At 37.7% G+C, this 13,462-nt stretch overlaps 1 protein-coding gene across 1 annotated transcript; it reads right to left on the reverse strand.

The window, feature by feature from the left end:
- Positions 1-3,007: 3,007 nt before the first annotated feature.
- Positions 3,008-11,230, reverse strand: LOC113028330 (hepatocyte cell adhesion molecule-like). Its single transcript, XM_026178519.1, has 6 exons — positions 11,182-11,230; positions 9,575-9,889; positions 9,159-9,407; positions 8,663-8,779; positions 3,122-3,302; positions 3,008-3,011 (listed from the first exon to the last, which is right to left on the reverse strand). Exons 1-6 carry the CDS (start codon positions 11,228-11,230, stop codon positions 3,008-3,010), a joined length of 915 nt encoding a protein of 304 aa, XP_026034304.1.
- Positions 11,231-13,462: the final 2,232 nt, after the last annotated feature.

The following is a 13,462-nucleotide window of genomic DNA, read 5'->3' on the forward strand; positions in this document are numbered from 1 at the left end:
TAAACAGTGTATTTGCATAATGACTGAAACTCGCACCACTGAAGGAACAATGGGCTGTGAGGTCTTAGATAAATAACAACATTGTCTAAAAAGTTTTAACCCATGTAATGATTCATCTGCTTTTTTGCATTTTGCAGAAGAGGGAAGACCCCTGGATTTAGTGATGGAGTACATGCAGAGGGTTAATGTGACAGAAGAGGTTAGGGTTAGGGCTGGGTATCGTCACTGATTTCTAGAATCGATTCGATTCCGATTCACAAGGTCCCGAATCGATTCGATCCACGATTCGATTCAATTCGATTTGAATCTGGGAAATTTTTAAAGTCAGATATATTACAATTCAGATCAGTACATTTCCATATTTTTATATCTATAAAAAGAAAACTGACACTTGCAAGACTTTATCAAAGGTGTAAGCATCACAGCAGATGCCTTTGTGTCAAAGTAGCTGAGGATAAAACACAGAAAAACATGAAGGTGATTTTCCTGGCCTGGGATTTTATAAAAATATTCTGCAGTAGATCAAAAAGGAAAGAAACCCATTGACCAACATATGAACATTACCTGATGCTGCTGAAGTGAAACAGAGCAAAGTTACTGAGGTTTTATTAGAGACACAGCGAAGCGTTTTGCAATTTTGCATAATTGTAAAAAAGTTAAAATTTGTTCAGTAGCCAATTGAAAATAGGCAGAAATTAGGTTTTCTTTTCGGAAGTAAGTAAAAGGAAAACAACAGCGGCCGACAGCGCTGTAAACAAAGGCAGACTTGTGCGCAACAAGCAAGCAAATAATGCAGAAAACAGATTTTAGACGCGAAACTGTTCTTGAAGTATACAGAGAGAGAGAGAGAGAGAGAGAGAGAGAGCTGTGCATGAAGTGTGATTTTATCGTGGTGGAAGCAAAACAGCAAAAGTCAGAGGGAATTCATGATGATGTTTATGTGAAGCGTAGTTTGGATCTTCTTTTGCTGCTGGTTTAGTCAATATTGTTTGTAGAGAGATAAAACCTGCAGCTTCAGAATCAGTGCAAAAAGGGCGTAAAAACAAAGCGCAGACCCGCCGAAACATCAGAATCAGCGAGCTGTCAGCTTTCAGCCCCGACCGTGTCCGTGACGTTGGGTGAGATTCACTGCTCTCAGTTACTGTTTTAGCTGTTTGGTGACTGTTGAAATTTTGTGAGGTTTAACCTGAGATTCTGGCGTTTCGGGCAAAAAAAATTATATTAAAAAATCGATTCAGAATTTTAATGAATCGATATCACGTTATCCAAGCTAGAATTGATTTTAATCAATAAATCGATCATCAAAACCCACCCCTATTATGAAATACATAAATAAAATGTAAAAATAAAATAAAAATAATTTGATATTTACTACTTTGCCATAGTGATATCTTATGATAGCTACTAGGCGATAGCTCTGGTGACTAGTCTATAATACTGTCTGAGAGTGACATAGCTGTTTAAAGAAAAATAAACATTTATTCAGTATTATTATTTATTTATGGCAACTTACTAAATAATTGGTTTCTTAAGTAAATTCCAATATTGTCTAAAAAGTTCTACTATATTTTTTTATTGATCTATTTTTTGCATTTTGCAGGGTAGCTGAGTGTCAGAGGAAGTCTTCAGTTCCTCATTAAAGGAAGCACTGACAAGGTGTGAAAACATGTGCATTAACACTGTGCCAATGCACATATTTTCACACTGGCCTTTAGCTTATGATTTTTTCCTGTTCTGAAGTCAAACTGTATTTATTATACCTTCTTATGTTCTCTCTCTTATGGTTTTGTCCAACACTTGTGATTTATTGTGATATAATGCTTTGCATGTATGTTTTGCACTGCTTTGCCCCTGCATGCACAAGTTTAGATAATAGTTTTCCTTAAAAATACTTCTAAATGTTTAAGAAGGTGTTTAGCTGAATATGTAAATATATGTATGTAACACCACTGTGAAGCAGGAAGTGAAACTTCACAGCTATGACTTTCAGATTTTGTTCATTTCTCAGCTCTCACAAGACTTTCACATAAATGCTGTTTTAATCATGACAGCAACGGACCAACATCTGTAATTAGACCCATATGAGACAAATACAGAAAGTTTTTTAATAATTAAAGACAGAATTTAAAAGACATTTGGTAAAATCAACATTTAGGAAGATCTACTAAATGCAAACATGAAGCTATGAGTGTATAATAAACCCCACAGAAAGTTTTATTTGTTGAACCTCGAAACAATGTAAAAATCTAAAATTGCCAAATTATGTGTTGGATCATCCGATGCTCAGCATACAATAAAGGTGCAATCTGTGATTATAAGGGTAGCTCACTAAACATGAAGACATATCCTTGGATGTGTGTGGTAAGACTGAGCTGAATCAATGCATTGAGAAGTTTGTACTCCAGACATGAGGTCAAGCAAGGACTGAGACAATATATACATACATTACAGATTGTAAGACACAGGAAGTGGAACTACACTCAAAGAACAAGAGACTAAATCCACCAAAGTAAAACAGGAAGTTGATGGCAGACTCAAAACATGCAACCTTGACAGAAACACAAGAGATAAACACGAAAACAAGACTGAAGACACATAATGGAAATACAAATGATAACACAGATAACAGGAACATAACCATCACCCGATAGACAGAAAGCTATGGAGCTCAAAGAAAAAATTTCATCTCAAAACCCAGAATTAACATCAAGACCTTTGGAACAGAAGCCCAAAACAAACACAAAGATGATCAAGAATCCCAAACTAGAGAAAAACTAAACATCCCAAAAACCCCTCAAAAATCAGGAAACATAATATGACTAAGTACAAATAACATGCCAAGATGTTGAAAACAAATCCAGAATATTATCAGTATTGTGAGTAATATGTCTATAACAAGCACTTTGATGTTGCTTAAATCTATTACTGTAAGCTGTTTCTTGAGCTGAACATGAAGACATGAAGATGAAGCTGTGGTGACTTGGATAACCTTTGTTCTGTTAGAGATTCAACTGTACACAAAGACAGAAATTAAATGACCTTTAGGATCACAATATCACCTCCTCCCTCTGTGAACCTTTATTGGTGCAGTCCGTTTAAAAGCACTGACCACTTATATCACCTGACTTTCTGTATCTTGGCATACATACAGTCATCTCCTCTTAGTTCAGTGTGCCGAGGTCGCTTTGAAAACTTGACTTGGCCGTACTCCACCTCTGCCTCCGCCTTTGCTGTTTGTTCCATCCAGTTCCCTTGTTGTTTCATGACCCTGACATCAGCGTCGGTTACTTTCTGGTCATCTTCTTCATTTGCAATAAGGCATAACAATCAGGTGTGGCAAAAACGTAGAATGATTGTACTTATTCGCTTTCTTGATAAGAATTTAAAAAAAAAAGTTCACTTTTAAAAGTTTCCGTTGGTGAAGTGTAATATTGTTACTTTTGGGCAGACGTGTTTCCTCACATTTCTAGTTTAAGCTATGAGGAATAGTGATACTTGCAAATATCACTCACATGAGACACAGTGATCAATAAACTTTGCTCAACAGCAAAAAAACCAAACAAACAAAAAAAACCTGCAAAAAAGAAAAATATAAGCTGAGCAAACTGAGTTAGCAAAAATTTAGTTTTGTACCTTTTTCTTTAGTTGGTTTGTTGTTTGGCTTTTTCCACTGAGCAAAGATGACTGATGCACCCACAACAATGAAAAATATCGGTTCGGACACTCTCCGTCGTTGTGTCCGTAGTCAAGACTCTTCACCTACCGCCTACTAGTGATGGCCAAAGGGGCCGATGGTGCGATATGGAAGCCTCGCCTCTCTCAGTCTGGGCATGCAATCAGTTATTATTTAAACTATCTGTACATTTACGTATTATGATTCATATTTCCACATTCAGTGACCTTGTTTATAGGTAATTTCATTGTTTGATCGCGTAAAATCCTAAGTTCCTAATTTAATGTCTAAAAGCACTTGGAAAAGGCAGAATCTCATGTCAAATTAGCGAAACAAACTGTATTGTCATTACTGAAAATAACTGTATTTTTATGAGGAAGTTATTTTCTGTTATTTTACGGTCGTATTTTGGCGCCCCAGCTGCCGGAATATTACCGTTGTTTTAGGATGTTTTTTTTAACAGTGTGAGACGTGCTGTTTCAGAGTGATGATGTTAGTCTCATTATTTACAGAAAGGAGCTCACCATCTGTCAGTGTTCGTCCATCCGGAGTCCAGCTGTACTGAGGACTGTCCCCTCCCTCAGAGGAGCAGGACACCCTCATCTGTAAATTGTTAACAAAAAAAATTCACAGATGAGGGTGAATGTCTAGTGTTGTTGCTGGCGGGAAAAATCGTTTTATTCACGATAATGTCTTATAACATGTTAAATGGACTGATTCTTATAAACAGGTTTTCTAGATCACACCAGCACTTTTAAGTTCTTTCTAACTAACATTCACACACAGTCATACTCCAATAGATGCATTGCAACTTGGGGTAAGCGTGCAGACTGGGGGAGCCAGTTGGGGGTTCGAGCCAAAACTCGAACCCCCAACCTTCCAATCAGTAGATGACCTGCCTCAATGAACATTGAAGGCATATCACAACTACCACAATTTCTTTTCCAAATATAATAGAATAGAATTAGAATAGAATAGAATTCAACTTTATTGTCATTGCACATGCACAGGTACAGGGCAACGAAATGCAGTTTGCATCCATCCAGAAGTGCTTTAGTGATATAGATATATTACAATAAATATTAGCAATAATATAGATATGTGAGTATATTACAGAAATGGGTCTATTATGGAATGTTATAATGTACACGGTGTGTAGTATGTTGTGAATATTCTATAACTATAAGTAATGGCACCCTCTAGTGGTAAATAATAATAACACTGCTCCATTGTTGGCCATTATTAGCTTTGATGCCTGTTTTCAGCTCTGACTTTGGGTCTGAGAATGTCACACTGGTAAGAAATGTATTATCTTCAGCACTAGACCTCATCACAGTGTCATATCATTCAATTTCAAACAAAACAGGTTTTGAGATATTTTGTCCTTAAAATTACTGTTTTTAATGCAGTGAACATATACATTCTCACTGCGCTGGTGTTTCACATTGGTCTAATCCTCGTGTTCTTTCTCTGCAATGTTTTTGTTCTGACATCCTCCTGTTTGTTTATTATGTTACCCTCCACTGTTCATTTGTGATGTACGGAAATATGATTCCTGGCTCAAAGACTAATGGGAATTGGGAGACAAACAGACATGATAAGTTATTAGGCATTTTCCCCCTTAAACATCAGGCATTTGTTAGCAGTGTTAGTCCTAGTATGCTTGGATGAGGTGCAGTCTGTGTTACGATGATGGGTCTTATGGCCCAGCAGTTTCAGTTTCTTGTGTTTTTTTTTCCATTTTGAATTATGGTTTGAGTCCACCTTGTTAGTTTAAAGGTTAGTCAATAGTCCCTCGGTTCTTATGTTTAGCTTTTGGTTGTTAGATTTCCCCGTGTCTTTGCTCCTGTGTCTCCCTCTGTGTATCTAGTAAGGAATACCAGGAGGAGTTAGCCCTCCGGTTACAGAGGATGATCTCCGGACTCCCTTGGCTATTTGGCGTGCTACACCTGCTTATTCAGGGCTTCCTCGTCTCCACCATGCACGTCCACCAAGAGCAGCAGCTTTAGTCCGGCCCGGTGTTCCAGATCAACTGGCGTCGCAGATCAACTGGCGTTGGTCGAACAGATGTGTGACTTGCTTTTCAGGAGCTGCTACCGACAAACCAGCAAATAAACACTAAATATGTCATCTATGACATGTTGCTGACAGGTTACCTGAACACAGTCCGTCAGTCGTGTGGTGTGGTGAATTTAATAAACATTTGTAAGGAGATGGCAATTACTGTGAATTTACAGCAGTTACACAGTGATTAGTAAAAAACAGCCAGTGTAATTGAGTCGCTCGTGAGTAGAATAAAGAAAGTGAGTGACTCAGGTGTGTCAGTTGGTTTGTCATGTGCTTTTGAGAGTTAGAATATTTATATTTTAAAGCTAAGTTTAGAATATTCAGAATTTATTTTCCAAAATTTGCATATCATCATGAATTTTAAGAAAAACAATCAATACAGGAATGAACATATATACATTTATTTTTTATGAGAGCAATTCGCATACAGGTTTTCATAAGAATCAGTGACTAACTATATGCTATAAGCAATACTGTTAAACCTGCAGAAACATTTTGATTAAAAGACTGAATTAGAAAATAAGTAAAGGGAGGAGCAGCAATCTGCTGTGAGTGTTGGGGGTGAGAGGAGGAAGACAGGTCCAAACAGATGCTAAGAGCAAGAGATTTATGAAAATGGCCATTAAATACAAAGTGGTGTATAAACACCGAAATACCAATTTTAAACCATAACTTGTATTTAAAGGAAAAGTGAGAAGCAGACACTAAGAAAAGACACAATTAAATTGACACTGTTAGCTTAACTAAATAAAAATACAATAAAGAACAAACTGAGTCATCTATACTGGAACAGGTTGTGATATTTGGGACAGATTTTGTGAATTTGTAAATATCTATGGACACTAAAAAAAATTACATTCTAAATACAGAGAGCTAGAGGGTAGTAATACAGAAGCCAAAAATACTTAGTACAGTGTTTATTTCACATCTCAAACATTTAGTAAGCAATTAAGCAAATACAAGTAATCTGCAATCAATTACAGGTAGTAAGAAAATAAACTGCTAACTTTTTTACGCTACGTCCACACCTATACGGGTATTTTTGGAAAACGCAGCTGTTTCGTCCACACGTAAACGGCGTTTGGAATCACCGAAAACTGCGATTTTTTAAAACTCCTTTTTTGCGTTTATGTGTGGACAAGGAATACACAGTTCGTCAGACAACGTCAAAGGTATGTGCTTTTTTCACGTCACGCTGTGCGCCACGTTATTGTTTACATGAGATGAATTGCAGAATGGCAGATAGTCAGATTAACAGTATTTTGTCTCTATCTTCAGTTTTTACACGCTTACATATAAACACGCAGTTACTGTCCCTCTATTTAGAAAGGCAGAGGCGTCACGGTGTAATTATTTTACGTGTAGTTGTTTTTTTTTCCTGTGTAATAATATTCAACATTGCTATCAATACATTTTTAAAAAAAATGCCTCTCTGTGCAAAATGGGTTTAAAAACATAAACAGCTGTGGGATCCTGTTTGTCCGTGATTTAGACAGGGGGAACAAATCGTGGCAGGATCAGCCTGATGTTATTTGTATCCCACTGTAACTTTACTGTATAAAGAGCTAACATCTCCAAAATGTCAGGAGTAGTTAGTCATTACAAGAAGTGTTTGTGAACTAAAAATCAAGAATGTGGGATACTGTTTGTCCGTGATTTGAAGAGCCCAGCGCTGCTCCCAACAAAGGAAAGACCAGTTAAGCAGGGGAGACCAACCTTGGCACTTGTGCAGGTGAAACCAAAGGGAAGATATGCTTCACCATATTTTCTAGTGTTTGTCTTAGAATAAGGTTGGTTTGGAAACATATTCAGCGATGCTTCATCTCCTGCTTTGCGTTTGTGTAGGAGCCCCGTGCTAGCAGTGTCCAAGCATTGTTTTTTTTTTTTTTCCCTTTTCATACCGAGCACCCCCTGCGATGGCTCTGCGCCCCCCCTAGGGGGCGGGCCCCACACTTTGGGAAGGTCTGACTTAGTACATGTATTATTATTATAATTTATTAACAATAATGAGTTATTAAATTATTGTTTTTATTCAATATGTAAATTTGTATCACTGTAAAGTGTTGCTGCAGTGAAATTTGTCAAACAATTCAGTTTTTCAATTTTACCTTATTCTTTTAACGAGATAAGTGAAAAACTTGTCACGCTGACATGATGACAGGAGGAAATCTCAGATCTTTAACAGAATACAAATGAAAAATAAAATAATAAACTCATGGTGCTTGTAATTGAGAGCCACCTAATACAGTATGGATTTATGCCTTGTTATGAACAACAAGTGCAGTGAAAGTGAAGAAAATCAATATGCATGAGCATTGATGTGAAAAGCTCATACACTGAAAATCACAATAAATGAGAGACATTCACACATCTTGACAACAAGTCCTCCCTCTGTGGCTCTTCAGTGGTTATTCTGCATAGAAGCTCTTAATTCACCTGACTTTATGAACTCTGGCATACAAGCAATCATCTTCTGTAGGTTCAGTGTGCTGAAGCGGCTTTGAAAAGTGGACTTGGCCATACTCCACCTCTGCTTCCACCTGTCCTGTTTGCTCCACTCGCTTCTCCTGCTGTTTCATGACCCCTAGATTAGCATATGTTACTTCGTGCTCACCTTCTTCATCTGCAAATTAGCAAGAAATGTGAGAAATTGTGAGACTTCTTTGCTTTTTTTTTTTGATAGGAGTGAAATAAAAATATTCACTGTCATGTCTGCTGTGGAAACAGCTGTTTCGTTTTAGCACAAAGACTGGAGATGATGTGAAATGATTTGTCTGACTCTGATCAAAGTTCACACAAACAAAAAGATTTAAAAAATGTTTCAATAGTGAAATGTAGTTTTATTGTTGGGGGGAGCTGTTTCTCCTTCTTTCCAGTTATTGTATTAAAGTTAGCTGATCAGGGATAATCAAGTTTTTGTACCTTTTTGTTTTGTTGGTCTGTTGTTTTGCTTTTTCCTCTGAGCACAGATGAGTGCTACACCCACAACTAAGTAAATTACAGCTGCTGAGAGAACAATACTAACCATTGGGAAATATCCTGTTCAAAACAAAGAAAGCCACAAACACAGATGTTTGAGTCAGCAAACACACAACATGTTTTTATAGAAAAGGACAAGAAGGAAGAGGAAAATTACACACATTGAACTACAGGTTTTTATTTTCCACTTACTAATGTACCATGGATCATCACTGCTGTTAGTGGAGTTTTCTTTTGACACGATGCCAGTTTGTGTATGATCTGTTGTTGTTTTAATACACAGGGTGTTATTGGCTTTATACACCCACCGTGATATCTGTGACCCATTGACTGAAGTGCAGTTAATGAAAATGCAGCCTATGAGCAAAAACAGATTATTTATGTAAGACAAAGCAACCAAAATGATGATACGTGTTATTATCAGAATGTTCTCACTCACCACAGGTAGATATTCTCTCCTCTTTGGAGACGTTGTTTCTGACTGAGCAGGCAAGACGTCCTGAGACGTGCTGTTTCAGAGTGATGATGTTACTCTCATTATTTACAGAAAGAAGCTCAGCATCTGTCAGTGTGCGTCCATCCAGAGTCCAGCTGTACTGAGGACTGTCCCCTCCCTCAGAGGAGCAGGACACCTTCATCTCTCCCTGGGACAGACACTCAGAGACCAGCAGGACAGAGGACACAGGAGCTGAGAGAAACACACAGATGAGTTTAGATGTTAAATCAGGATCTTCGACCGTCTTTTAAGTCTCAAATGAAAAGCACAAAATACATGTGTCTTGACTTTTTTTTTTTTTGCATATTACAATGTTACATTGATATCTATTCATCTGTTATGAACAGAGAAAAAAATACCTTGAATAAACAACTGTAAAGTCCGCTGGCCTGATGATTTTCCATCTGAATCAAAGGTCTTAAGGCTATAATTACCACTGTCATTGCTGCTCAGGTTATTGAGCCTAAATGTTCCATTACTGGGAATAATGGTAGACCTGTTTCCTATCATATTAACCTGATTATTTTTCACATCTAATATTTTTAAAGAATTCTTTAATAATTGGTATCTAGGTAATTCTGAGGTGCTTTTCATCAGTTGGATATCCACACTTCCTCTCAAAGCTCCATAACACTGAGCTCCATCCTGTCTGCCATCACAGTAAGTTTTCACACCTGCAAAAAAATAAATAAAGCTGTCATAGGTGTTAGTTTATCCCCAGATTGCCTAATGCAGTGGCCTGAATTCTAGCATAGAGGGCTTTGCTGTGTGCCCTCCTTTCTCTTTCTCTTTACGGAAAGCTAAAGATCAGAAGTGGAAACAAAAGAGGGTCAAAACACCACCAGGACTCAAAGACTAGGCAGACCAACCTGAGCACTGGGTGGATTAACTCTAGGAACACTTAAAACTCAGTGCCTTACACATGGATTTTGTTGTGCTTGGCGTTATACAAGACTAAGTATTATAACAATACTGCTTCAGACTTTATTGTTGCCTTTCTTAAACTTGAAGTTTTGTACTGTCGTAATTCAGTTCTGTGCATTTAGGATGTAGTTAGAATGATGTGAAAATGTTCCCTGTTCCTCTCTATTCCGAGAGGAACAGAGAGGTCATGTATTGACTCAGCAGGCAGCTTTCAGACAAACTTCTCTACTTAAAACAGATGCAAACTTGTACAACCTACATACAGCTATTTCCTGTTAGTGATCATTTCCAGATAAGAACATGTAAATATAGACCAGGCAGGAAGAGATTAGTATCACATCTTACATTTGCTTTCAGTATCTTAGTATTAACTACTTAAAGCACTTGCCAGGAGACAATATCAAGTTATTCATACTAAAATCTCCTCGTCCAACTTAATATCATCTGACTGATTCCTGTTCTACATTCAAGTCACTGTTTTATCTTCTTCAAATTATTTAAAAAGTAAAATTGTTCACATTCAATATGCGTTATATTCACATTGGATAATTAACATGAATTTTTCAGTAAATAACAGATTGCTTTACATCTCAACTCTGAAATCATGGCACAAGAAATAACCATTTGCAAGTTGTTTACACTCATTCTATGTTAAGACAGTTGAAATGAAAAACATTTTAACGAGTAAAAATGAAAATGGATCGAAATGTGATATGAGACACATACCATGAAAACAAACAAAAAAAAAGTGTGCAAACAGGAAGTTGGTTTTGTATAGCAGAAATAAATAGAAATAGTCTAAATAATTCCAGAGTATTAGATTCTAAAACGTATGCACAACCTGTCCAGGATGTACCCCACCAATAGATGGATGTATGAGATGTGCAGACTTTATATATTTGTTACTGAATATGGAAACGCTTTTTAGTACTTTAGTGCTCAAATCCTTTTTAATTATCTCTCATAATAATGCATAATGTAAAGCTTTTATTAAGTGTCTTTTAAAATAAAGTGCTAGTAGAAATACATGAAAAAAGCTCACTATAAGAAACTCCGACCAGCAGCACCAGCAGTCCCACCGCAGCTTTCATGTCTCGTCTCTGTTCAGTGTGTGTGACCCAGATAGAAACAGCCTGCAATGTATCCTGTTGAAAGCTTTGACCTATAAGAACATTGTTATAGTCATCTTTTTTTTTTTTTTTTTCCTCTGAGGTGTAACTAAGGAGGTCTTATTTTTCTTCTGCTTTCAACATCCCACGACTGGACATTTCTGAGCTGAAAAAAGGAAACAATCCTTATAAGTAGTCAAACACAGAGCTAATCGTTGCACGGTAAAAATTTATAACCACGGCCACATTTCTTCTGCATATGATGATAATAATAATATTGATAGATTTTATTTGAAAGCACATTTCAAGACACCCAAGGACACTTGACAATAGAATAAAACACATAATAGAACAATGACAACAAGGAACAATAAGAAAACTAAAGCGCAACGTAAGATAAACAAACAATAGGTTCACAGTGAATATGCAGATTTGAATAGATGGATTTTGAGTTGAGTTTTAAACTGGGGGAGAGAACCAATGTTTCTTATATCTGGGGGTAGAGAGTTCCACAGCCTGGGATCAGAGCAACTGAAAGCTCTGAAGGTGAGCAGTAGAAGTTTGTATTTAATCTGGAATTTCACAGGGAGCCAGTGAAGTTCCTGGAGAACAGGGGTGATGTGCTGGTAGGAGGGGGTTCTGGTAATAATGCGGGCAGCAGAGATTTGAACCAGTTGAAGCTTATGGAGGGATTTTTGGGGGAGACCATGCAAGAGAGAATTACAATAGTCAGTACAGGAGGTAACAAGACTGTGGACAAGAATGGACGCATACGTTTGAAGTGTGTAGTCGCCGTAATTTAGATTTTTATAAAGTCAGAAATATCCATGATACAGTTTTGGACAACAGTTTTGTCAGTGGCACCTGCCCCTTTGCTCGTCAGTGCCCCAAGTGCCCTTTTCTTCATACATTTTTTTGTTTGTCTTTTTAATGTGTGTGTGTGTGTGTGTGTTTGTAGTAATAACAATTGACTATTAACACCAATTTTGCTAAATAAAGGATCTGTCTTGCATCAGTCACATTATGACCTTTAAGCAATCCTCTCCCTTAATGACAGAGAGTGCTGCTTACAAACTGGGAACAAGCTCACAAAGAGCACTCGTATTTTTCAAGCATACAACACACGGAGACAAATAGGAAAAACAAAAATACAGAACTAAACTTTTACTAGAAACATGATACCAAGAACGCAGGGGAGGCACAGGAACAGAACAGAAAACCTAGAAACCAGGAACTATAAATATAATACAGACAGAAAACAATCATTCAAAGAATATAACTTAAATCAAAAACACAAATACTGGGTCTCCACACCCAGTACTGTGACAAGTTACAGTCGTAAAGTTCTGTTTATTAGCTTTATTGTGTAAAGGATCATTTCAAAATGTATTCAGAAACTTGATACCACAGCATGTGCATGAGTCAGAAACAGACAGCCTTGTTGAAAATATTGATCTGTGAGGTAAGTAGATGGACAAGGTAAGCGACCCATGTTGTAGGTGACGTCAGACGCCGGAGATTTTGGCGGAGAAAAAGCAAATGGTAGCATAGAGTTTAACAAAGGTTTTTCAAGCTTCAGTATTACCAAATATACTAATCAATTGTCATATAACTAACAACATCTGTTTTATCATCTCTAACACCCTGGAGGACAACGGGGAGAGTTTAGACGCTCTCCAAGATTACATCGACCGCTGTTTTCAAGATTTAGTAATGAAGAAGGCCCAGAGTGCATCTTCCCCGGCCAAAATTGAGACGCGGTCATCGAAGAGATGTCGCCCGGCAGACTCCCCCGGTACAACATCGCCTGCCGGCAAAGACATCGCAGACATCCTGGAGTCAATCGACAAGCGATTGTCCAGTTTCGATGCGAGGCTGTCCCTGGTGGAGATTTTACACCGGGAATTTAAATCTCTGAGAGAATCCCTGGAATTCAGCCAGCAGCAGGTGGAAACGCTTGCCACTGTAAATGCCACGCTACGGGAGTCGGTCAAATCTCTCACCGATAACGTGACCCAGCTAAACATTGAAAATAAAAAAATAAAAGAGTCCGTTATCGATCTACAAGCCCGTAGCATGAGAGATAATCTTGTGTTTTCTGGTATTCCAGAAACTGCCGGAGAGGACGCAGAGGCAACGGTGAAAAGCTTCATTAAAATCCACCTGAAGCTGCCGGAGGACACCGTAAAGAACATCAACTTCGATAGAGTACAT

This window comes from Astatotilapia calliptera, chromosome 2, assembly GCF_900246225.1.
Source record: "Astatotilapia calliptera chromosome 2, fAstCal1.2, whole genome shotgun sequence".
NCBI classification, from domain to species: domain Eukaryota; kingdom Metazoa; phylum Chordata; class Actinopteri; order Cichliformes; family Cichlidae; genus Astatotilapia; species Astatotilapia calliptera.

Bases quoted from the DNA above. Each gene is read 5' to 3' on its own strand.
- LOC113028330 (XM_026178519.1), bottom strand. From the start codon at position 11,230: ATGAAAGCTGCGGTGGGACTGCTGGTGCTGCTGGTCGGAGTTTCTTAT. The intron at 8,780-9,158 runs GTGAGTGAGAAC...TGTTTTGAACAG, and splicing joins GGAGAGAATATCTACCTGTG to GATATTTCCCAATGGTTAGT. The intron at 3,303-8,662 runs GTACAAAAACTT...TTGCAAATGAAG, and splicing joins CAGACCAACAAAACAAAAAG to AAGATGACCAGAAAGTAACC.